The sequence below is a fragment of the Euleptes europaea genome, chromosome 1, assembly GCF_029931775.1.
Source record: "Euleptes europaea isolate rEulEur1 chromosome 1, rEulEur1.hap1, whole genome shotgun sequence".
NCBI lineage: Eukaryota > Metazoa > Chordata > Lepidosauria > Squamata > Sphaerodactylidae > Euleptes > Euleptes europaea.
In genome coordinates, this window is record NC_079312.1 from 127,539,351 (window position 1) to 127,564,061 (window position 24,711).

At 49.5% G+C, this 24,711-nt stretch overlaps 1 protein-coding gene across 1 annotated transcript in view; it reads right to left on the reverse strand.

The window, feature by feature from the left end:
• The window catches only part of MYO15B (myosin XVB), a 78,310-nt gene that overhangs the window by 23,041 nt on the left and 30,558 nt on the right, over positions 1–24,711 (reverse strand). The window contains exons 11-19 of the mRNA XM_056848389.1: positions 23,218–23,290; positions 21,530–21,727; positions 21,347–21,432; positions 18,311–18,424; positions 17,317–17,414; positions 8,724–8,821; positions 8,375–8,432; positions 7,342–7,438; positions 5,750–5,851 (exon numbers count right to left, since the gene is read on the reverse strand). Coding sequence (XP_056704367.1) covers positions 5,750–5,851; positions 7,342–7,438; positions 8,375–8,432; positions 8,724–8,821; positions 17,317–17,414; positions 18,311–18,424; positions 21,347–21,432; positions 21,530–21,727; positions 23,218–23,290 — 924 coding nt within the window. The remainder of the gene's footprint in view (positions 1–5,749; positions 5,852–7,341; positions 7,439–8,374; positions 8,433–8,723; positions 8,822–17,316; positions 17,415–18,310; positions 18,425–21,346; positions 21,433–21,529; positions 21,728–23,217; positions 23,291–24,711) is intronic.

Consider the following 24,711-nt stretch of genomic DNA (forward strand, 5'->3'; position numbering starts at 1 on the left):
GGAAAAAACGACCCCTCCGGCCTCCCCGGATGGAAGCGGTGTCCCGGACAAGCCGGCCCCGAAAGACAAACCGGACCAGAAGGTGCCAGGTGCGCCCCGCCCGGGCCCAGGACCGGGCACGCGTCCCAAGACCACCTTTAACACTTGGCTGGACTCGCCGAAAGGTTGGTCGCTTTCCCGGACTGAGGCAAAGCACCGCCACTTGGCCTTAACGGGTACGGGGTTCGAGGACGACCCCGCTCGTCGGGACGCTCTGATGGATGAGGAGCGGAGACAGTGGCAGGAGGAGCGCCAGGCGATGGTGGAGCGCATAGATGCCATGCAGCTTGTGATGGAGGAGATGGCCGCTGCCATGGACGCGCTGAAGGTACAGCCCCCGCCGAGTAACCCTCCGGATGGGACACCGGCGGCTCCCCCCGCGCCTCCTCCCAGCACCCCGGCCCGCCGGGACTTGAAAATCACGTATGATGGGTCGGGGGACCAGTTGACCTTTTTCATGGTCCAAGTAGACATTTTCATGCGGGAGCAGGGCAGGACCTTTACCTCCGAGGAGTCCCAGGTCCAGTATGTGGCCTCCCTCCTGCAAGGCGAAGCGGCCGCGTGGATGGTGTTACAGTACGAGCTCCGCTCCCCTGTGCTACGGAGTTTGGATGACTTTATGATCGCACTCCGCAACCGGTTCGAGGACCCGAACCTGGGGGAGCGGGCCAAAGCCGCTCTGATGCAACTACGCCAAGGGGCCAAGTCAGTGGCGCAGTATGCGAGCGAGTTCCAGTCCCTGTCGAGTCGGATTCTGGACTGGAGTGAGGCTACCCGGGTGCAGTTGTTCAGGGAGGGCCTAAACCCGGACCTGCAGCATTGGGCCTTTATGCAAGGCAAACCCCCTGACGTGGAAGGTTGGGTACGCCACGCTGCCGATATCGAAAATCGGAAGCAGCTCCTGAACCTGTCCAAGCAACGTTCCGGCCGCGACTTCAAACCAAGGGGAGACAAGGCAAGCGGGACCCGGGACCCTCGCACCCCAGGCGGGGGCGGCCCCACGCCGGCTGAGCGCCGCAAGCGCTTCGAGGCAGGGGTGTGCCTGGTCTGTGGAGGAAAGGGTCACTTCGCCTCCCAATGCCCATCCCGCTCCGGACGCCCGGCTTCCATTCGCCCCGTCCCGAGCGAACCAGAGAAAGCCCCCGCAGAGGGTCAACCGCGACGCCGAAGCAACGCTCCAGGACGTCGGAGCACCCCCTCGGCACTGCACGCCCACGCCCTGGATGAGTTCGCCAGTTCGACCGGTCCATCGGGACCCCGGATTGCCAGTGCAACCTCTGACTCCGCCGAGTCACGGATTACAAATACCACGTCCCCCTCGTCTAGCGAGGAGGAAGAGTGGGATGTGCCGGCAAAAAACGCCGTCGGTCTGCTGTAAGGGGGGCTCCTCAGCAGACCGCACCGACCCTCGTGCAAGGAGCTCCACCGATGGTAAGCGCCCAGGAAGATAATGTTTATATTCGGGTTCACCTCTCACTACCCACGGGGGGCCCAGTTTTAGAATTCCCCGCGCTCGTGGACTCGGGGTGCGCCCGCACATTGATTAGCGAGGAGGCGGCCCGGAAATTGCAGGTCCGCCGCAAGCGCCTCCCGGGTCCCCTTCGCTTCTCCCAGATGGACGGGAGTGACTTTAAAAAGGGGCCTGTCACTCACCGGACTACTGCGGTAGACATGACTGTAGGGGAGCATTGGGAACGGCTGTACTTTACCATTGCTCCCATAGTTGCCCCTGTAGTACTGGGAATGAATTGGCTACGGGGCCACAACCCTTCTATTGATTGGGTCAAGAGGACCCTTACCTTCCCTGAGGATCCCTGCGCCATGCATGACAGGGACCGCATGACCGGGACCCCGGCAGCCGCCCTAGTGGGTTCCCCAGGACCCGTTTCCAATATCCCCAACCTACCCTCGGAATACTCCCAATATTCGGATGTGTTTGACGTGCGGGAGTGTGACGAACTGCCACCACACCGGGAGACTGACTGTGCGATTGAAATAGTTGGGGACGGCAAGTTGTCCAAGGGAAAGGTGTACCCCATGAGCCCCAGTGAAAAGACAGTGTTGCGGGACTATTTGGACACTAACTTGGCGAGGGGCTTCATCCGCCCCTCCAAAGCTCCGTACTCCGCCCCCGCCTTTTTTGTCAAAAAGAAAACGGGAGACTTGAGACTGTGTATTGACTTTCGGAGGCTCAACGCTGTCACGCAGTCTAACGCTTACCCCCTCCCTCTCATTCCAGACCTGCAAGCACAATTGAAGGAGGGCCGGATTTTCACCAAACTGGACTTAGTAGAAGCCTACCACCGCATTCGCATAAAAGAGGGGGACGAACCAAAAACGGCTTTTTCGAGCTGTTTTGGCATGTTTGAGTATTTAGTCATGCCGTTCGGACTTTCTGGGGCTCCGAGTGTGTTCATGCAGTTAATCAATGAAGTGTTACATGATTTGTTGTTTCGGGGGGTGGTGGTATTTTTGGATGATATTCTCATTTATTCTGAAACCATGGAAGAGCATGTCCGCCTAGTGCGGGAGGTCCTCCAGCGGTTACGGGACCACAAGTTATATGCCAAGGTGTCTAAGTGTGAATTCCACCAGCCTTCCATTACCTTTCTAGGCTATGTAATCTCCCACCAGGGGTTGGAAATGGACCCCGGAAAGGTTCAGGCTGTGCGAGATTGGGAACCCCCTACCACGCGCAAGCAACTGCAGCAGTTCTTGGGGTTTGCCAATTTCTACCGCAATTTCATTCCCAACTTTGCGCAAGTGGCTCTTCCTCTCACTTCCCTTCTGCGTACGAAGGGAAAGGGTGCCAATGCCGCCTTGCCTTCGGCCCGACTGCAGTGGTCCCCTCCCTGCCAACAGGCTTTTGAGGACTTGAAGCTACTCTTCTCGTCCGAACCGGTCCTGGCCCACCCGGACTGCACCAAACCGTTTGTGGTCCAGGTGGACGCATCCGATGTAGTTATGGGAGGGGCCCTCCTGCAGCGGGACGAAAGTGGTGCTTTAAAGCCATGCGCCTATTTCTCCAAGAAGTTTACCCAGTCCGAAATCAACTGGGCCATCTGGGAGAAAGAAGCCGCGGCAGTTAAGCACGCCCTCACTGTGTGGAGGCATTTTCTAGAGGGGGCAGAATTCCCGTTTGAAGTGTGTACTGATCACAAGAATCTGGAGGCTCTCAAAGGGGCTAGAAAACTCAACGCCAAGCAAATACGTTGGGCCCAATTCTTTGCCAAATTTCGGTTCACCCTCAAACACGTACCCGGCAAGGAAAACGCCCTAGCAGATGCCCTATCCCGACTGCCCCAGTACCGCAACGATTTAGACCGTCCCGTGGACTCTCTTTTCACTCCTGAGCAAAGGGGAGAGATCCCGGGTTTGGCAGTCTCCACCCGGTCCCAAACCCGCCACCCCCGTGGTCCCTCGCTCAAAGGAATCCCGGAGGCTTTCCAGCAGCGCCTCCGGGACGCCTCCCTACAGGAAGCAGAGCAGCAGACGCTCCCTTCCGGTATGGAGCAGCGAGAGTCCTGGTGGGTGCAGGAAGGGAAACTCTATGTCCCAGCCTCTCTTCGCAGGGAGGTTTTGGGACTGGTCCACGGGGCCAAACTGGCTGGTCACTTTGGGTTTGTCAAGACGTTGCATTTGGTACGGCGGCAATTCTGGTGGCCGAGCATGAGAGGGGATGTGGAGTTGTACGTTCGCAGTTGTCCCACATGCGCCACCGCCAAAAACAGGGGGGGAAAAACCCCAGGGCTTCTGAAACCTCTGGAGATCCCCACCCGGCCGTAGGGGGTGATCGCCATGGATTTCATCACCGATCTACCCCCCAGCCGGGGCAAAACCGTACTGTGGGTCGTTACAGACCTCTTCTCCAAGCAGGTCCACTTTGTCCCCTGCGCTGGGCTCCCGTCGGCGCAGGGGTTGGCCAAGATGTTTGTCACCCATGTCCTCAGGCTTCACTCGATTCCTAGGAAGGTCCTCTCCGACAGAGGGGCCCAGTTCGTTGCCAAATTCTGGCGGGCCTTCCTGAAGCTTATGGGGGTGGGGGAACAGGGGCTCTCGTCGGCCTACCACCCGCAAACTGATGGCCAAACCGAACGGGTGAATGCCGTGGTCGAGTGCTACCTCCGATGTTATGTAAATTACCATCAGGATGACTGGGTGGACCTGTTACCCTTCGCCGAATACGCATACAACAACGCCCCTCACTCCTCCACGGGGTTTAGTCCGTTCCGTGTAGTATACGGAACCGACTTTGGCCCTTTCGGTGCCGCCCCCGTCTCCCCCGAACTCGAGGCAGTGCCCGAGATGCAGGAATGGGTGCAGGCGGTCAGTTCCACTTGGCCCTGGCTACAGAAGAACCTTGAACGGGCCAAGCGGAAGTATAAAGAACAGGCTGACAAACACCGGTCACAGGGATGGGAACTCCGGGTGGGGGAACAGGTTTATCTTTCCACGAAGAATCTGCGTTCCCTCCGACCCTGTAAAAAACTCAGCGACCGATATGTGGGCCCCTTCCCCATTACTCGGGTCATTAACGAGGTAACTGCGGAGCTGGATCTTCCCAAAACCCTTCGCGGGGTACACCCCGTTTTCCACATCAGTCTGCTCAAGCCGTTCGTCTCCGCTCCCCAGTTCCATCCCCCTTCTAAGCCAGAAGTGCCCACTGTTGTAGGAGGGGATACCCACATGGAAGTATCCAAAGTCTTGGATTCCAAGTGGAAAAAGGGAAAGCTATTTTACTTTGTTCGGTGGAAACATCTAGGCGCCGCGCACGATGAATGGGTTGCAGCCCCCCACATGGCCGCCCCCCGGCTCGTACATGAATTCCATTGCGCTTATCCCGAGAAGCCTCGACCTCCCGAACTCGCGGGAGGGGGGCCTTAAGGGGGGCAGAATGTGAGGGCCATCTGGTTTTGGCTCCTATCTGTTTCTGTCTCTCCCTCTTTGAACTCGTACAAGCAGTTCGCTCCTCTGTGTATCTTCCTGAGTCCCCCGCCTCGTCCTTCTCGCCCAGGTGCCACCTCTCCTCCCCTGCTGTGCCTTCTGCCTTCACTCCCTCGGGCTGACTCCGGCCTTGAAATGCAGATAGCCCTCACTGTCTCTCTAGGACTGTTTGATGTTTTATGTTGCACCGGTTTGCCTTGTAACCTCCCATGTCTCCCATGCGTGTGAACCTTCATGCCCTGTAGTAGATAAATACTGTAACCCCGATAAGCTAGTCACTCGCAACTTTGGATCCATGAGCCTGTCTTCTCTATCTGAAGCCTTCAATAAATCTTTTGTTTCTGCATCCAAGTCTGAGCAATTGATTTGGCGAAGTTTGCCCAGCTAGGTTGGGGACTCTCACACTAACTAGCCTTTCCTCTTGCTGGTCCCTGCAGGGTCTTCTTCTCTTCTTTTGTACACCAGACATTGCTTACTCCAACAGGACAAGGGGCCATCTTACAGACTGCACAGTACTGCCACCATTTAGCACCTTCAGCATCCATCAATGCATTCATATATCTATGTATGACTACTACTACACTTCATACATATGATGGCATTTGCTATTGCCTACAAAAGCTCTCATCTCAATATGCCAGCTGGTCTCTAAAAGAGGTCAACAGCTCTCCCTGCCTCCTTGCATACTTCTCAAGATCTCTATCTTGGCAGCGTGAGCTTGCTTCTTGCATAACCCACTCACTGATTATATTTGGTCAAAGCTTACCTGCATTTCGTTCAGGAGACCCCTCTTGATCCTCGGAGTTCTTTTTCCTTGGAGGGCTCCGCCTCTTTGAAGGCTCTTTCTCCTCAGGGCTTTCGTCCTGTCCTGTGTAGGGAAATAGGGGCAATTTACTACTACTTCAACCTGCTGTGGTGTCATCAGTCCCAATGGAATCACTGAATAGGACAGACTAATGGGGGAGTGAAGATCTAATGGATTTGGTTATATGATAAAAAGTAGAATATGCCATATTTTTGCGATTTGTGGCCCGCCCTCCCCAGCCAAAGCCAGGCTCAGGGCAGGTGACATCATTTAAAATACATCAACAATATTAAAACAATAACATTAACAATAAATTCTAAATTCTAAAACAGCAAAATCTTAAATTAAAATAAACCCCAAGGAATCCCAAGATGATCCTTGCAATGGCAGCAGCCACAAGCAGAGCACAAGGGACATTTATTTGGAAACGTATAAGTCAAGGAAAAAGCTTAGAAACATGCTCAGCTGATTCCAGATCTTGCCACTTACTACAGAGAAAGGAAAAGAAAAGCTTCCCAGATCACCAGTACTGTGAATCTGGCTGAGGGAATTTCCCTCCCTGAACCCATATATGAGAAAGAGTTGGACTATGGACAAGGCAGATTGGATGCCCATTCTCTGCCCCATTTTTCTATTAGGGATATTTACTTCTCACTGTGGAGAACTGAAAAGACTTTTTGGTCATTTATGCATGGTCAGTTTAACCTCCTTTATTCCTCATTTCATCCAGGATCAAAGTAACCCAGGTTGGGGGAAACCGTATGCATTGGCTGGAATGATCAGGGACGAAACTGTGTGCTAATGGAGGCATGAATACAGAAAAGCAGCCTCACAAGCTCAAATCAAGCCCCGCCCCTTTAAATGCTGCTCTGTAATTGGCTGACTTGCAGTACTCACCCTGAGAGAGTTCCTTTCCCCCAGACCCAACTGCAGCATAAAAAAGCATTTAAACAACAAAAAACAAAAAACGGAGCAATCTGAAAGAAGGGGGGGCAGAATCCAAGTCTCATTTTAAAAAAGCCTTTCTTGTGCTCAGAAAGAACTCCGAGGCCGGGTTCGTTTTGCGTTAAAACAGAGTTGAGCTTCCAAGGAATGAGGTAATGTACATACTGAAAAATTTGATCCTGGCTGAAACAGGGAATAAAGGAGGGTAAAGCGACCATGCATAAATGACCTTTATATCTCAAGAACCCACTTGGGTTATATCTCAAGAACACACTGGCATTTCCCTGTAAAACTGACAAGTATCCCAGAACAACTGTTAATAACACCTACTACTATCTGTCAGCAATGCTGATTCTATGACCTTAGGCAGATCATGAGAGGGAGGGCATCTTGGCCATCTTCTGGGCATGGGGTAGGGGTCACTGTGGGTGCATGGGGGAGGTTGTGAATTTCCTGCATTGTACAGGGGGGTGGACTAGATGACCCTGGTGGCCCCTTCAAGCTCTATGATTCTACTTCTGCTACTCTATCATACCATGGAAAGCAAAGAGGTGCTGATGTGAAAATCAAGTGAGGTCCCATCTCAGGCCAATATGAACGTGGCTCACCCATTCTCTGGAAGTACTCAATTTTCTTCTGGAAAGTCCCACGAGAGATGGAATCTTGTCTTATCTCTGCACGCGGCTTTTCCTGGGAGACGTGGATCTAGAACACACAACCCAAGAGGTCACCAGCTAGGCTTCATTGTCCGATCCTGACTATTCCAGGAAAAGACAAACTGGTAGATGCTGCTCATCTCCTCTGCAGGGATGCATCTAAGCCTAAGGACACAGTTCTAGATTTAGCTTTCCCAAAATACAGACCTGGGCTAAAGCATCTGAGGAATGGCTTAGGATGAATACATGGGGCAGCTTTGCACAAAACAGAGAATATCTCCTGACAATTTGCTCTGATTTTTTTCACGCATTTATATCACTCTCAATGAATTTAGACTTCTTTTCATAGTCAACATTTCCATTTTACCCACACATCCTAAATATGATGTCAAGCCTGAAAAACTGATATCTGTTAGAATCAGGAAATTATCTGCAGCTTTGGAGTAGACCTCACATAAAATCACTTCAATATTATAAGCATTGCTGTAACCAGGCATTTTAAAATGTCAAATTTAATTTTAAACATCCATGTCCTTTACCACACTTATTAATCCATATTGGCATTAATACGAAATTGGGATAGCTCTGAGCTCCTTAGAAAGGAGGGCAGAATATAAGTGTAATAAATATATATTTTACAAAAAGTGTGTGTAAAGTGCCGACAAGTCGCAGCTGACTTATGGTGACCCCACCAAGGCAAGTGATTAAGCAGAGGTGTTTTGCCATTGCCTTCCTCTAAAGAGTCGTCCTTGGAGGCCTCCCTTCCAAGTACTAACCCTGCTTAGCTTCTGAGCTCTGACGAGATCAGGCTATACCATGCTGCTTTCCCTTCATTTTACAGAATACACCTGAGAAATCTAATTTGACAGGCCACTGCAACTGAAATGAGAGGTTCCCTTTTGTTCTCTCCCTTTATGCTAGTCTGACTTAAACTGCATCCAGAAAAGGAGCCAGACATTTTGCTGGACACTCAGAAACTCAATACCGATGCTGGTAGCTGCCGGAGAGATTCTGTTACATCTGGCATCAACACATCTTTGTTGCTGGGTTTAGGAGCGGGGGCTGGTTTAGATGGAGGAGAAGCCTTCTTTGGTCTTGAAGGTTCAGGTGACTTCTCCCGCAGTGATGCTAGCCGTGGTCTTGGTAATTCAGGAGACCTCCTCCGCGATGACATTCGCCTTGGAGATTCAGGAGACCTCCTCCGCGGTGATGCTCGCCTTGGAGATTCAGGGGACCTCCTCCGCTGTGATGTTCGCCTTGGAAATTCAGGAGACCTCCTCCGCGGTGATGCTCGCCTTGGAGATTCAGGAGACCTCCTCCGCGGTGATGCTCGCCTTGGTCTTGAAGACTCAGGAGACCTCCCTTTTCGCTGGCGTTCCTGCTCTTGTTGTTGCTGCGAAATTGTCACTGCTTGAAGAGTCATCTGCTGAGCCTGCAAGACAAAATCCAGATTTTCCATTACCCACTTTGAGCACGCATATTGTCATACCAGGAGTAATCAGTCCTTTCAGATTCAGCACCCATCTTTAATTCCAACCTGCAATATGGACCCACCATTCTTCACCATAAACCCGTATCTTTTTTCTCTCCCCCCCCCACTCTTACTCCCAAGTCAACTTGAGGGTCCAGAATCACCCTGTATTTAGCAAATGCATTTCAGTTCATTTTACTTTTAGTGCAGTTCTGCATTGCAGCTATTAGATGTGTCAAATTAATATTTCCCAATAATCTATCAAAGTAGTGAAAGGGTGATACTCCCCCACATTACATCCATTGTGATCTTTATTGATCTGTGTTAAAGGTTATAAGCCTGGAAGAGTGGATGCCTCAGGTGAATGCCTTAGTTTCAGTTTATATCACATGCTTTGTAATTAATTCATTGAATAAACTACTATGAAGTGACATCCACCAGTTTAGAAGACTTTACAGGGGAGTTAGATTCATAGAGGTGGAAAGGTCCATGAATGGCCATTAGTTATGATGACCAAATAGAACCTCCATGTTCAGGGGCAGTATACTCTTGAATGTCAGTTTTGGGGGGGGCGACTGTTTAAGTGGGCTGTTGCCTTTATTCACTGCTGGTGGGATTCCCGGAAGCATCTGGCTGGCTTGAGTGGGAAATAGGATATTGGACTAGAGAAACCTCTGGTGTGATCCAACAAGCGTTTTGTTTAATTCGTAAGAAAGGTACAGGGCATATAGTTATCCTATCATCGTTTTTACAGAGGATTTTAAAATGTTATTCAGTGATTCCACTGCTTCCTCTGCATCCTTAAGTATGCTACTGAATTATTAAAGTGTATGGGGAGAAAGAATACTGCTTTTTTAATGTTGAGGGAAAGGTATTCTGGGCATGCCCAGAAGTATTTGTTCTGACTTCTCACATTTCCCCAATTTTCCTTCTCCCATCAAGCATCTGCATGTTGTTGCCAGTCTGTTTTGTTTTGTTTTCATTTCGGGTTAGTAGAAATATTTTGAAGCATTTTTGCAGTTTAGTACTGTTTGGGAGAGAGAGACATCTCACTTAATGCAATGGGCCTTATTCCCAGGTGACTTGTGTCTAGCATCTCTTTAACTGATAGTGCACATCAGCGTTCTGGCTATGTCCCTTGGCTGGGGAGTCTTCCTGATTCTGCTTACTCCTGTTATTTGCTACTCCTGTTATTCTGCTTATTCCCGTTATTCCATTGCAATGCCCACTATGTAAATCATAAGTTAAGCAAAACCTATTATTTAATAACCCTGTCCCTTTTTCCTTTAATGTTTCCTACCTAATGGATAATTATTATTCTATTCTCAGTAACAGAAAGCCAACTGATTTTGTTTTGTTATGATATTTGTTTTGGATCACGGTCAAGGGGGGGGGGCACAAGTGAAATTTCTGTCCAGCGGCCCAAGGGTGGCTCTTGGCATCCCTATATAAGACTGTACTATTTTATGAGGGAAAGGGTCCCCAGTCTAGAATATGGACCATTAACATAGGCAGGCATATTTTATGCTTCATGGGACATTTACATTAAAATTTAGAAGGGAAAAAATAGGTAACACCTTATAAAAATAATGTCAAAGAAGTCTGCCTATATAGTAATGTCCTCTGAAATGCCACATAAGCCATGCAGACCATTCTGCATGGGACGGGGTGCTACACCAGAGAGCCAGCATGGTATAGTGGTTAAGAACGGTGGTTTGGAGCGGTGGAGTCTGATCTGGAGAACCCGGTTTGATTCCCCACTCCTCCTCATGAGCTACGGAAGCTAATCTGAACTGGATTTGTTTCCCCACTCCTCCACATGAATCCAGCTGGGTGATCTTGGGCTAGTCTCACTCTCTCAGCCCCACCTACCTCACTGGGTGTCTGTTGTGGGGAGGGGAAGGGAAGGTGATTGTAAGCCGGTTTGATTCTTCCTTAAGTGGTAGAGAAAGTTGGCATAATAAAACCAACTCTTTTTCTTCTTCTATATTTGATGAGATATTGTAGGTTTACTACACACTCAGATAACTATTGGGATAACAGCCTAAGGCAGTCCTGTGTTATATTTAAGAGCATCACACTACACACTCTGTAGTTTAAGGGAAGAAGAAGAAGAGGAAGAGGAAGAAGAAGAGTTGGTTTTTATATGCTGACTTTCTCTACATCTGAAGGAAGAATCAAACCGGCTTACAATCAATCACCTTCTCCTCCCCTCCCCACAACAGACACCCTGTGAGGTAGGTGGGGCGGAGAGAGCTGTGACTAGCCCAAGGTCACCCAGCTGGCTTCTTGTGTAGGAGTGGGGAAACCAACCAGATTAGCGTCCACCGCTCATGTGGAGGAGTGGGGAATCAAACCCGGTTCTCCAGATCAGAGTCCACCGCTCCAAACCACTGCTCTTAACCACCACACCACGCTGGCTCTGGAAGAGCTGGAAGAACTCTGGAATATCAAATATTGACCAAATGGGAGAAAATTGATTGTTTGGTCTAGCCAATGTAGCTATTCTCTTCTTTTTAGGTGTATAACCAATAATTAATTACCAGCTGTGGACTTAGAATGCAGTGGTTACGGTGGAGGAAAACAATGAGATGGGACTGCTGACTGGCGTGGAAATGGAGCATGGATCCTTTGTGCCTCTGTGATGCGTAATTTCTAATTTCTTAGAGAAATATGGAAGAGATGTGCAAAATACAACTAGCAAGCGCATTAGGGATTGTGGTGGGGAGAAAGAGCCTTGGTTACTTACCAGTGAAGGCTCCTTCTGCTCTGGGAGATGGCCATCTTCAGCTCGGGTTCTTGTGCTTGCTTATCTGGGAGGCAGGAAACAAAACTGCGGACCTTCCTGTGCCCGGGAGGAAGTGGCCACTCCCCTCTCCTATTACTCCAGTATTTCAAGAGCTTTGACTTAATAACTGTGTAATTTTTTATTTTTTATTTTTATACAGGAAGACCGGACTATAAACAACAAGGAATGAACAACAAGGAATAACGGATAAGGAAACACAAACGATCAAGGGCAAGATGTCCAACATAATAAACCGTAAAAAAGGCTATTATTTCTGCGTTGTGTCCATTTGTTGTGAGAGGTACTGTAATGGCTTAGTGTAAATTTTGTGTAGGAGGAACTAATGCTCCTGATTGGGAGGGGAAGATGGCCTTCGTCTCCCAGAGCAGAAGGAGCCTTCACTGGTAAGTAACCAAGGCTCGTTCTCGCTCTGAGAGACAAGGCCATCTTCAGCTCGGGACGTACAAGAGCTTATGAAACTGGGTGGGTAGTATTAAACCTCCTTCACACACTGCAGTACCTTTTCCCCTAAGGTAGCATCTGCAGAAGACAGCAGGTCTAGCTTGTAGTGTCGAATAAAAGTAGAAGAAGACGACCACGTGGCCGCCCTGCAAATTTCCTCTCTGAAACCCGTCGGGAGAAGGCAGCCGAGGTAGCCGCGCTTCTGACGGAATGTGCTGTGATGTTAGTGGGCACTGGCAGGCCGGAGGCTTTATATACCTGAGCAATACAGCTTTTTATGTTGTAGCTGATGGCAGCTCTGGACATCGCCATACCTTTGTTTGGAGCCGTCAAATTGACGAACAGGGAGTCCGAAAGCCTAATGTGCTGAGTACGCTTTATATAGACTTTTAATGCTCTTCTGAGATCTAGGGAATGCCAAGATTTCTCTCGTGGAGAGGACGGATCTGGGTGAAAGGTTGGAAGAACAATGTCCTGATCCCTATGAAATGTCGTGTTCACCTTGGATGTGAAAAACGGATCTGGCCGTAGCACTGTTTTTATGAAAAATGCAGAGATGCGGAGCTACAGACAAAGCCCCCAATTCGGAAACCCGTCTGGCCGAGGTTATCGCTGTTAAGAAGAGAACTTTTAATCTGAGCCACTTCAGGTCTACTGACCTGAGGGGCTCGAACGGAGGCTTAGTAAGGGCCGAAAGAACTGTGTGTATCTTCCAGGTCGGAAATCGATGTGATACTGGAGGGGATATTGATTTAACCCCTCGAAGGAAGGCCTTAACGTGAGGGTGGTTTAAAAGAGGGTACCCAGATACCCGGGGTACCAGAGTAGCAATGGCCGCTAGTTGCCTCCGCATGGTGGCGCACCTAAGGCCTAACCTATGCCCTTCTTGGAGAAAGTTTAAGATACCCGAAACCCCAGGTTTGAGGGGGTCTACAGATCTGTTTTGGCACTAAGAGTCAAAAACCTTCCAGGTGGCATTATAAATGCGGATAGTGGATGGTCGACGTGAGGCTAGGATAGTGGTAATGATATCTGGCGTGTAGCCTAAAGTCAGAAGCCTCCTCCTTTCAACGGCCAGACGGTCATCTTGAACCACTGGGGGTCCGGGTGGCAAACTGGACCCTGTAAGAGTAGGTTGTGACTTACGGGGAGACGCCAAGGCTCCCTGAAAGACATTTCACGAAGGGCCGGATACCAAGGACGCCTCGGCTGATCCGGGGCTACCAGCAGTACCGTGGCCTTTAAAAGCTGGACACGGCGAATGACTCTTGGTATTAAGGGCAGAGGGGGGAAGGCGTAAAGGAGGCCCGCCGGCCATGGGGACAACAGGGCATCCGTTGCTTCTGCGGCTGGATGCTTGTAGCGGGTGACAAACCGTGGGAGTTGGTGATTTGTATTGGATGCGAACAGATCCAGTACGGGGATCCCGAACTGCTGGGTCATTAGATGGAAAACCATCGGATTGAGCTGCCATTCCCCCTCGTCCAGTTGTTGACGGCTGAGCCAATCGGCTTGCACGTTTAGAACTCCCCTTATATGTTCGGCTGTCAGGGACTGGAGATGATGTTCTGCCCAATCGAGAATCCTCGAAGCCTGTTTGTGTAGGGTGGACGAACGTGACCCGCCCTGTTTGTTTAGATGGGCTTTTGTGGTCACATTGTCCGTTCTTATTAGAAGGTGTTTGTTCTCTATCTGCGGGGCGAAATGTTGCAATGCCATCCAGACCGCTTTCATTTCGAGAACATTGATACTTTGACCCTTCTCCAATTGATTCCAGAGTCCCTGAGCCGGTTGGCTCTTGAAGGTGGCCCCCCATCCCGACAAACTGGCGTCGGTGAATAGCTGTTTGGGAAGTCGTGAATGTATGGGAGACCCTTGCACAGGTTGTCTGTGATCGTCCACCATGACAGAGATAGACGTGTTGTCTTGGGAAGAATGAGGCTTCTGTCTCTTTTCCTCATAATGTCTTGTTGGAACTGCAAGAGGAACCACTGAAGCGGCCTGGCGTGGAGGCGCGCCCAGGGTACTGCAGGGATGCAGGAAATCATGTGCCCCTGCAACTTGGCCAGAGTCATCAGTTTGGACGAGGATGACTTGATGACCCTCTTGGTCAAGGCTGCTATCTTGAGCGCCTTGTCCAAGGGTAGAAAGAGAGCGTTCTGAGTGGTGTCTATCAACACCCCCAGGTGTAGCAGTGTCTGAGTAGGCTCCAGGTGACTCTTTTTCTGGTTGATCAGAAAGCCATGGTTTGTCAGAGTGTTCAGAACCAGGGCCGTATGTGCTTTGCTCAGTTCTTTTGATGGAGCACAAATAAGTATGTCGTCCAGGTACGGATGTACCTGGACTCCCTGGGCTCGCACTAGGGCTACCAAGGCCACCAGGACCTTGGTAAAGACCCTCGGGGCAGAGGAAAGCCCGAAGGGCAGGGCCCGAAATTGGTAATGAAGGTCCTGGAAGGAGAACCTCAAGAACTTGCGATGTGTGGGATGCACAAGGATGTGCAGAAAGGCCTCTGTGAGATCTATCGAGGTAAGGTAAGCTTGGGGACGTAGAGCCTCTTTGATGGATTTTAGGGTCTCCATCCTGAACCGCCTCTTGATGACATATCTGTTGAGGAACTTGAGGTCCAGGATGGCCCTCCAGTCCCCATTCCTCTTGGGGACTGTGAAGAAGATCGAGTAGATTCCGCAAGAGCGTTCTAATGGCTCTACGGTTTCTATGGCTCGAATGTTTAAGAGGTGATTTACCGCCTGCGCAGTGCGTAGGCGTTTTGTTTTGGACATGGGTCGATGGAAGGTTATCATGCGGTCTGGGGGATGGCGTGCAAACTCTATTTGATACCCCTGGAGGATGACTTGTGTCACCCAAGCGTCCGACTGGACGTCTGACCAAAGGGTAGCAAAATCTGTGAGACGTCCTCCCACTGGAAGAGAGTTGGCGTCACTGTTTGGTTCCCTGGCGGGAGTTAAAATTTTGTCTGTCAGAGTTGGGCTGTGAAGATCTGGGCCGCGAGAAACGGCCCCCCCTTCGAAAGGAACCCCTGGGCTGCGACCACTGGCCCCTTCTCTGGTCATTGCGAAAACGCTGGAGTGTATAAGATGATCTAAATGACCCAGAGGAGCCCCTGTTATCCCTGCGGAAACTCTTGGGCAGGGCCTTCTTTTTATCCCTCGTTTCTATGAGGATGGAATCAAGCTGGTCACCAAATAGTTTGTCTCCCTGGTAGGGAAAGCCCATTAATTCTGCTTTGGAGTGGGTATCCGCCTGCCAAGGGTGGAGCCAGAGAGCTCTCCTAGCGGCAGCCTGTGTGGCTATAGCCCTAGCCGAAAATGACAGGGTGTCCAAGGTAGAGTCAGCAAGGAAGGTGACCGCCTTGAGGACACGGGACACCCCTTCCAGCGCCTTTCTGTTGTCCTCAGGAATCAGCTGGTTAAGTTTCCTTGTCCAGACTATGGCAGCTCTTGAGATAAGGGCAGAAGTAATTGATGCACTAACTGCCAGCGTAGAGGCCTCATGGGCTCTTTTAATTGCCAGTTCCGCTTTTCTGTCTAGAGGATCTTTGATGGGCCCCATGCTATCTCTGGCTACCACATCATTGGAGTGAAGTGCCACAACAGGAGCCTCCACTAGGGGGATCTGGAGCATTTGTGCAGATGGTTTTGATAAAGTGTAAAACTTTTTTGAGACCGCAGCAACCTGCTTTGAGGCCAGGGGCTTATCCCACTCAGCTTTTATAAGCGTAGAGAAGTAATCTGGAACTGGTATAGTCTTAGAAGGAACATTGTGTCTGTGAAAAAACTCCTTCGCCCCTCTAAGTTTGTCTGGATCCTGAGGTTCTGAGACCTCAGCCAGATCAAGAGCTGCTGAGGATTTAGAGAGAAGAGAAGGAAATTCATCTTGGGGGAAAAGCCTAAGCTGTTTCTCTTCCGGGGGGGGGGGAGTCTCTTCCCCTGAAGAAAACTCGCCCTCCTCAACTTCATCTTCAGAAGAATCTGGAGACATAGACACGTTAGTTTTGGAGGGCGGAGGAGCTTTTCTGGCTGCTTTGGTTGGACAGGGAGTCCCCTCCCCCCCTTTTGGAAGGTCAGGCTGGAAGTTGGCAGAGGCACCTTCCTCTCGAGTAAGCCCGTCCCCTTGTAGTGAAGGCGCTGGGGAGACTTGCAGAGCCTGCAGCCCTTCCACAAAAACGCTGCGTACCAACTGTACAAGCTCTGCTTTAAGAGCCAACAGCCCCCCTTCTCCCCCTCCTACCGCACGGTTTTGTATGTTACCAAGCGCCGCCGCCTCTCCAGCTGTCGATGCTTCTCCCGCGCGAACCGCTACACGCTGAGCCGGCGCTTGCTGCGCTGGGAGAGTGGCCGCCATGAGCTCACTCCCGTGGGCTGTAGTGGTAGCTGGCGGCACCCCGCGCCCGACGGACACGTCGTGGGGCTGATCTGCGCCTGCCGAAACCACGGCGTCCTGGGCAGCCTCTGGGTGGAGTATGGGGGGGGCAAATCGGCCGAAGCTGATGTAGTAGCCCGAGGCGCTGTAATAGTAAGGCTAGGAGCCGCGCCATCTTTCTTCCTGTGCGTCAGGCTAGCAGCCTCGCTCTGATTCCTCTTCTTTTTCCTCAGCGCTGAGGTAGAACCTGCGCCTGCGGTGCACTTATGCTTGCGCTTCTTCGTCCCTGAGGGGGAATCTGAAGCGTAACTGCAGGACGGCTCGTCCAGACTGCCATGAGCTGCGGTAAGTAAGCCCGGCACTAGATCTTGGGACGAAATAAAGTCATCTCCTCGGGCCTCTGCCATTTTGATTTTTGGCGGGAAAATTTAAGGCCTAGCCGAAGCCTGCGGCAAATTCCGCACAAGGCAGAAAAATTAAGTGGGGACAATTAAGGACACCGACACACACAAAGACTAAACAAAAATCACCCAAATCGAATCTGGTCTTTGGATCTAAATCTTATCTTTCAGACGAGCGACAAAGGAACTCTGCTCTCCCGTCAAAGGCAGGAAACAAAACTGGAGTAATAGGAGAGGGGAGGGGCCACTTCCTCCCAGGCACAGGAAGGTCCGCAGTTTTGTTTCCTGCCTCCCAGATAAGCAAGCACAAGAACCCGAGCTGAAGATGGCCTTGTCTCTCAGAGCGAGAACGGCATCTCTATATGACTGCGCCACTCGTAGTAAGCTTGTTCCACGCACATCTTACCAACCCACCTACTTACCATGAGCAAGGCCTGCTGGTTGATAAAGGCTTGTTGCTGTGCTGCTGCTAACTGGCTGGGATCCACTGATGGCAACATGGGCTGGGGCACAACCATAGCTGAGAGAGAGAAAGCGAGAGAGAAGGTTATGATGAACAGCAATGCAAATGTCCAGTATTCTCACAGTGTGGACCCATTTCCAAATAAATGCATAGCAACCAGAGAGGAACTGGTGCAGGAAGAAGAAGCAGAAGAAGAAGAAGAGGAGGAGGAGGAGGAGGAGCTGGTTTGTATATGCCGACTTTCTCTACCACTTAAGGGAGAATCAAACCAACTTACAATCCATTTTTCCCCTCCCCATGACAGACACCCTGTGAGGTAGGTAGAGCTGAGAGAGCTGTAAGAGAACTGTGACTAGCCCAGGGTCACCCAGCTGGCTTCATGTGTAGGAGTGGGGAAACCAACCCGGTTCACCATATTAGCATTCCCCACTCAGGCGGAGGACTGGGGAATCAAACCCAGTTCTCCAGATCAGAGTCCACCGCTCCAAACCACCACTCTTAACCACTACACCACACTGAGGTTTCCATTAGGTCAAAAGTAGGATTTCTGAATTCAACACAACTCCATGCTGCTGCTTCCAACATTCTTTGAGTCCCAGGGTTTGAAAAACAGTTGTTGCAGGAGGGAGGGGAAAAAGAAAAACAGGTATTGGTAAAAGGATTTCAGTTCTCAATGCACAACACTTTTACAGAATTTATAGTGGGAAATAGATTTGTTTCAATCTTATGCGCAATTTTCTCATCCATTTTGGGAAACCTTGTTTGATTAATAGAAAAGTGACAGACGCAATGAGATATTTTATCTTTATTTGGGATATTTCTATGCCACTCTTCATAGACTTGCTCAAGGCAGCTTACAATTAAAACCACATCACAGTATTAAAAACAAGCCACAAAAAGCCATTGCGACTCAGAAATCCCCATACTTCATCCCATTCATCATATTTTATTACCTGGCATTGATCCCATTCCGCCTAGCCCTGGCACCATTGGCATGGTTGCAGGCATCATTCCTCCCATAGTTGGCATTGGCTGGTAAGTGGGCACATGCATCATTCCTGAATAGCCTAGACAAAAGAAAATACCACCTTGTAGTGTTCCATGAGAATGTCCCTTTCAATCCAAACAACAAAAGTCACTGAACTTTCTGCTCATGCGTACTGGACAAGATCTCAAGATTACTATTAGCTGAAACCTGGTCACAGTATGTGTATTACAAGCTGACCTAGAGGATCTTCCAAATCAGAGCAAGCAGATAATACAACCAAAGACAATAATGAGAGCAAGCCAGTTTAGGAGGGATTCCCTTCAACTAACCCACTAGATAGCTAGAAAGGACAGGGAAGCCTGGAAGAGAATAACAAAACAGCAAATTTAAAAATAATCTTCAGTAAGACCCAATACAATCTGCAGCATGCTTCTCCTAGTTATGGAAGAGTAGGATGGCTAACACATGCTAAACTGGTGATATCCTAATGGCAGAGAGAAACGGGAATGACTGCTGCCATTTGGCCCCCAGAAAAGCATATTCTTTTTCCCATACAGAAAAATACAATGCAAGGGTGACTTAGGAATGAAGGAGGCATAGGGCTCTGAGGCTAAGTTGAAACATTCCAGGAGAATGGCAGAAAAGTGCCAGAGATCTGAGGTGGTAGGAATGGACTATACCACTTCAGGCAGCAGGCTGAGCATCACATTGTGGAATGCCCCCCTCTGTTAAAAACTCCCTGCAAACAGAAAACCAGCACCACAAGACAAGAGAGGGGACAGAATATTTCTCCATGCTCCACTTGTTTTTTATTTGAATGGGGATTTTTAAAAATATGATGGAAGCCACTACTTGCACTCTGAAGTAGTACAATCCATTCTACCATCTCAGTGCTCTGCCACCTCATTCTCCTCCGTGGGTGAACCAGGCCTGAGAAATATTCTTGGGGAAGGGTCAAGATTCCTTTTCCTGAGCAACATTGGAGGCTAAATCCCGGAAAAAGTATCTGTCACTCATGTTTTTGTGTGTATTTGTATTGAGCATTGAGGTAAACTGGGTGAAACATAATCAAAATGGGAGTTTGTCTCAGTACAAGTAAAAAAAATGGTGTCGATGCTTTGAGCAAGATTTGTTTTGAGAGGCAGGACAGAAATAGTCTAAATAGCTAAATCTTGCATGCATTCGGGGGTATGGAAATAGTTAGGTCCTTGTGTGATCCTCTACACCTGATAGAGCTTCATCCCTTCAATGTCTCATTGCTATGTGACTAGAAGCAAGCAGATCTAGAATCTTCACAGTCACTCTCAACAGCATGACTCGTGACATGTATGCTAGTGTGATTTCACAAAGGAGGTCACACCTGGGTCACACTTACTAACAGAAGAGTTCCCCCTGGAACTGAATCCCCCCAAATTGTCATCCCCAGTTCTTTCCTATCCTTTTCCTATCTTTGCACTAACCTGCAGTGGGGAAGACTCCTTGCTGAGTGGGTCCAATTTTTCCTCCTCCTTTCATACGTCCTGTAAGACTCCCCTCGCTCTCCATACTCTGGAAGACAAGCCCAAGATTTAGTATTTAGCTGATCCAGTTGTGCAGGCTGGGCATGTGAACATAAAGGCAGGCAGGGGATGAGAGCTGCCCACAAATACAGACAGTGACTCTGTCATCACTACAGAGAGATTTACGCTCTAACAAAGGTAAGACAAATGGACTAGAGAAAGCGAAATGTATGACAGAGAGGGATAGCGGCCACTCACAAGTGAAGAAGAAGAAGAGTTGGTTTTTATATGCCGACTTTCTCTACCACTTAAGGAAGAATCAAACCGGCTTACAATCACCTTCCCCTTCCCACAACAGAGACCCTGTGAGGTAGTAGGTGAGGCTGAGAGAGCGGTGACTAGCCCAAGGTCACCCAGCTGGCTTCATGTGTGGGAGAGGGGAAACAAATCCAGTTTAACAGATTAGCATCTGCCGCTCACGTGGAGGAGTGGGGAATCAAACCCGGTTCTCCAGATCAGAGTTCATCGCTCCAAACCACCGCTCTTAACCACTACACCACGCTGGCTCTCATGAGAAAGGATTACACTTACTGACATAAGAGCCCTGGATCCCTGTTGCAGAACTGGCATAAAAAGACCATCAATATCATAATCTGTCCCTCTGGATGACCTTCGACTATCTCTGGTGCCTGATTCTGTGGGAAAATCAGATTCTCGTTACCAGATGAAGCTCCTCCCCTGCTGTCCAGCATCATTCAGAAGCCTCCCCATCTACCCAGCCCCGTTCCATTTCCCCAACCCATGAGTTGTAAACCGCCAAACCCAAAGTTCCTGTATGCCGGGAGACACACAGGGGCCAAGCTATGTGATACAATTTTTCAAGAGTTGGGTCTGGGTTACCCAGAACTGAGTCACTTCCCCCAAAGCTGCACAAGAGCTGTGGTTGGCGGTGTTTTGAAAGGCTGTGCGGTGGGTCCAATTTGGCATGTGACTGCAGCAGGGGGAGGGGCTTCCATTCCAGAGCAGAACCAGTCTTGGCCCCTGACAGGAGCCCCTCCTCATCCCATGCGGTGGGAGACTTTTAAAAAGCCATTCTCCACAGCTACTGTGTGGAAAAGACAGTCATGCTAGGAAACGTTGAGGGCAGCAGGAAAAGAGGAAGACCCAACAAGGGATGGATTGACTCAATAAAGGAAGCCACAGCCCTCTATTTACAAGATCTGAGCAAGGCTGTCAAAGATAAGACATTGTGAAGGACTTTCATTCATAGGGTTGCCATGAGTCGGAAGCGACTTGACAGCACTTAACACACACACACTGTGTGGATGTAGGGAAAGCAAGTCAGGGAACCCAGACTTAACTCATTAGAAATTGTATTATTTAGTTTTGCCCATACGCATTGCCCAAAAGCCCAGAAGCCAGAGCCTATGACTGATACACCCCAGTTCTGCTCAGTTTTACTTCAATCAAGGGCCTTCCACGCCCACAAGATTGAGGCTCACCTGGGTAGGCACCACTTTCTTTGTCAAAATCTGGAGGCAACGACGGTGCCTGAACGCCTGGTGCAGGAGGGATGTTCAAAAGCATCCTGTCAAAGGAGAAAGATGGCAGCGTCACGAAAGTGGTGGTTGCTGGGAATCTGAGAAAGATTACAGGGAACAAGCAGCAATGGGGGAATCGCTTACACATCTGGAGAGTGCTGCCGAGAGTAGCTTTCATCCCTCTCCGGCGTTATGGGATAGTTAGGGGAGGCCCCAGAGGGCCTGCTGCCTTCCTCCATTTTTCCAATGAGATCCAGCACAAAGTCACAGCCTGGTAAATCCTGCCACGTCTTGCCTGTAAACATGGATACAGACCAGCCACGAGGGATCTTATCCAGGCCCCTGAGATCAGTAGAGTCAGAAGATGTCGTGTAAAGGTGAGGAAACAGAGGATGCCAGAAAACCGTGTGCGAAGCAGAGATGGAAAAACAGAAGTGACTATTATCCATCCAGTTTCACTTTGCATAAACACACATGTCCTGTGCATGTGTGTAAAATTCTCCAAAACATCTCAACATCTTCCAAGATTTACCTTCCCAGTCCCTTTGAATTAGACAATTAACAGACCTTCCTGGCACAGCAATTAAACTAGTAAACCAGACCTCAGAAACTTCAGATCAGAACCATTTTTTACCTGCCCATTTCCTGAATGCGGGGCATCATTCCTGACACAACATCAGATATTGAAGCTTCTACCCTGGACTGAATTGAATTGCGATGCTGCAAACACACCACCAGAGGGGCAAGCTAACAGGACGTTTATAACCTTTCAAGCTATCTATGTTGCCTTTGACTTGGGACTTGCTGGAATATCTTGCAAAGGCTAAATGCAACAAGAGAGCACTTGGGAGAGATTCTCTCCTAGGGAGGGATTTTCTGTTCTGCTTTGACTGGCCCTGCACATTGGAACAGCAATGGTGTTTATGTACATAGATTTACTCTGGGCTTTCCCCTCCCACCCATCACCCCATCACCACTGTTGGTAGGCTTATTACCATTTTTAAAATATTATCAGCAGTTGGGACATCGCTATAATGTTAAAACATTTACTACCAATTTTTTTTAAAAGCAAAAAAGAGTGCTCTGCCTGGAAGGGGGCAAGAATGGCAGGTGGAAAGGGAAATGACACCAGATATGGGTGAGGAAGAGTGGAAATCTGCACCTCCCTTTCCATGCTTTTGCAAGCCCACTTTTGGCACGTTGTTCCAGGGAAGTTTTATCAAAGCATTTTTGGAAAAAATTACAGGGGAGCCAGGGAAAACCCAGAAGGCTGGCAAAAGCACGATGATGTCAAGCAGAGGCCAAATTTAAAGCCATTGTGGGAGAGGAACATGGAGCAAGAGTTCTGTGCGGAAGCAACTTTTGACTGATTGTCTGGATAAACCCTTAAAGGAAACAAGAGTCTGCTTGCCAGTCAGCAACTAAAACCCCGACGAGTGAACCAACATGAGGCTCGTGACGATTTCATCTCCCAAGTTTCCCCTTCAATATTCTGGTGTATCCTTCTCAGGAAAAAATAAGCTTTGTCCAAAGCCTGAAGGAGTTTTTCATTAATGAAGGGAGCTAAACAGTTGCATGATCAAAGCTTACGGGGAGGATGAAAGTCGTGGCTTGCAGCTAGTCACTGCACAAATATTTCCTGCCCTCACTTCTAAAGCAGCTATTATTGGCTATGGCTTGCCTAACATGAGACCGCACACTTGGACTTGGATGCGGTAAGATTTTCAGCCTCCTGCTGAGAGCGACAAATTTCAGTCAGTGCCCTTCTGATGTCAAAGATCAATACTCTAACTCGGATAATTCAGTATTCCTCTTTCTGCCTCTGGATGTACCTTGAACTCAAAATCCAGCCTGCATATTGCTCTCCTGTTGTCCAGGACTCCACCTGAGCTGAAAGCTTCTCTTCTAATCAGGGGGGAAAAAAGACAGACTGTTAAACATACTCCAACTGTGAGCAGTCGGCTTTCAAGGCAGGGGCAACGCTAGGCTTGAAGTCCAATCCTACGCAGGTTTATTGACAAGCAAACTACATGAGTTCAATGGGATCCACTCCCAGGAAAGTATGAACAGGGTTGCAACCTTAGCTACTTTAGAGGCATCAGAAAGTGGTGAAAATCATTATGGGGTGTAGGGAGGGAAGGAGATGGGATGCTATGCATATTGCAACAACACATTGCAAGTAGAGAGCCAGTGTGGTGTAGTGGTTTGCAGTGGTGGTTTGGAGCGGTGGAGTCTGATCTGGAGAACCGGGTTTGATTCCCCACTCCTCCACATGAGCGGTGGAGGCTAATCTGGTGAACTGGATTTGTTTCCCCATTCCTACACACAAAGCCAGCTGGGTGACCTTGGGCAAGTCATTCTCTCTCAGCCTCACCTACCTCACAGGGTGTCTGTTGTGGGGAGGGGAAGGGAAGGTGATTGTAAGCCAGTTTGATTCTCCCTTAAGTGGCAGAGAAAGTCGGCATATAAAAACCAACTCTTCCTCTTCTTCTAGGTGATGTGAAAGACCTCTCTGCCTGAGACCCTGGAGAGCTGCTGCCGGTCTGAGTAGACAATACTGACTTCGATGGACCAAGGGTCTGATTCAGTATAAGGCATCTTCATGTGTTCACATTACATATCTAGTTCCCATGGGTGGCCCCATCATGAGGCTCAAGCTTCCACACAATGGGGCCACCAAGCAACTGGACAGATATTTCTACAACCCTAGCCGGGGGCGGGCAGTATCTGAATTTTTTTTAAAGGGGTATGTGTATATGTGTGTGAAAACCTTGAAAAAGTAAAAAATCAATGTCTGTGACTGCAGACATCACAACCTACTCCGCACATCACTGAAAGGCTGTGTGTAATATGTTCATCCACAAATAGCATGGATTTGTGTTTCCAAAATTATTACTGGATGGATTAATACAATTAATACTCTCCAGCTGAGGCCCCTCAGATAGTAGTGTTCCCCTCTTATTTTGGACTTAGTTGTTTTAACAGGCACCCCCTTTTACAGCCGAAGCATGCATTCCTGAACTCTGAGGCCAAAAGAGTTCAGGAGGTGCGCAAGTGGCCATGCCAGTGAGTGCCACTTGGGCTGGCAAGACTGGCATGGGCTGGCATGGACGCTGGCATTGGGCTGCACACACCGGCGTCCCTGGACTGCCGCGGCAGTGCTGGCCTGGGATGCTGGCTCGGCATCCCAATGGTGTCCTGACAGTGCAAGTGCTCGTGCCGTCCTTCCGGGTGGGGGGGCATTCCTGGGGTGTTTCGGGGGGTCAAGCCATGACACTGGAAATTCCCAGGAATGAAGAGGAAGCCATGACACTGGAAATTCCCAG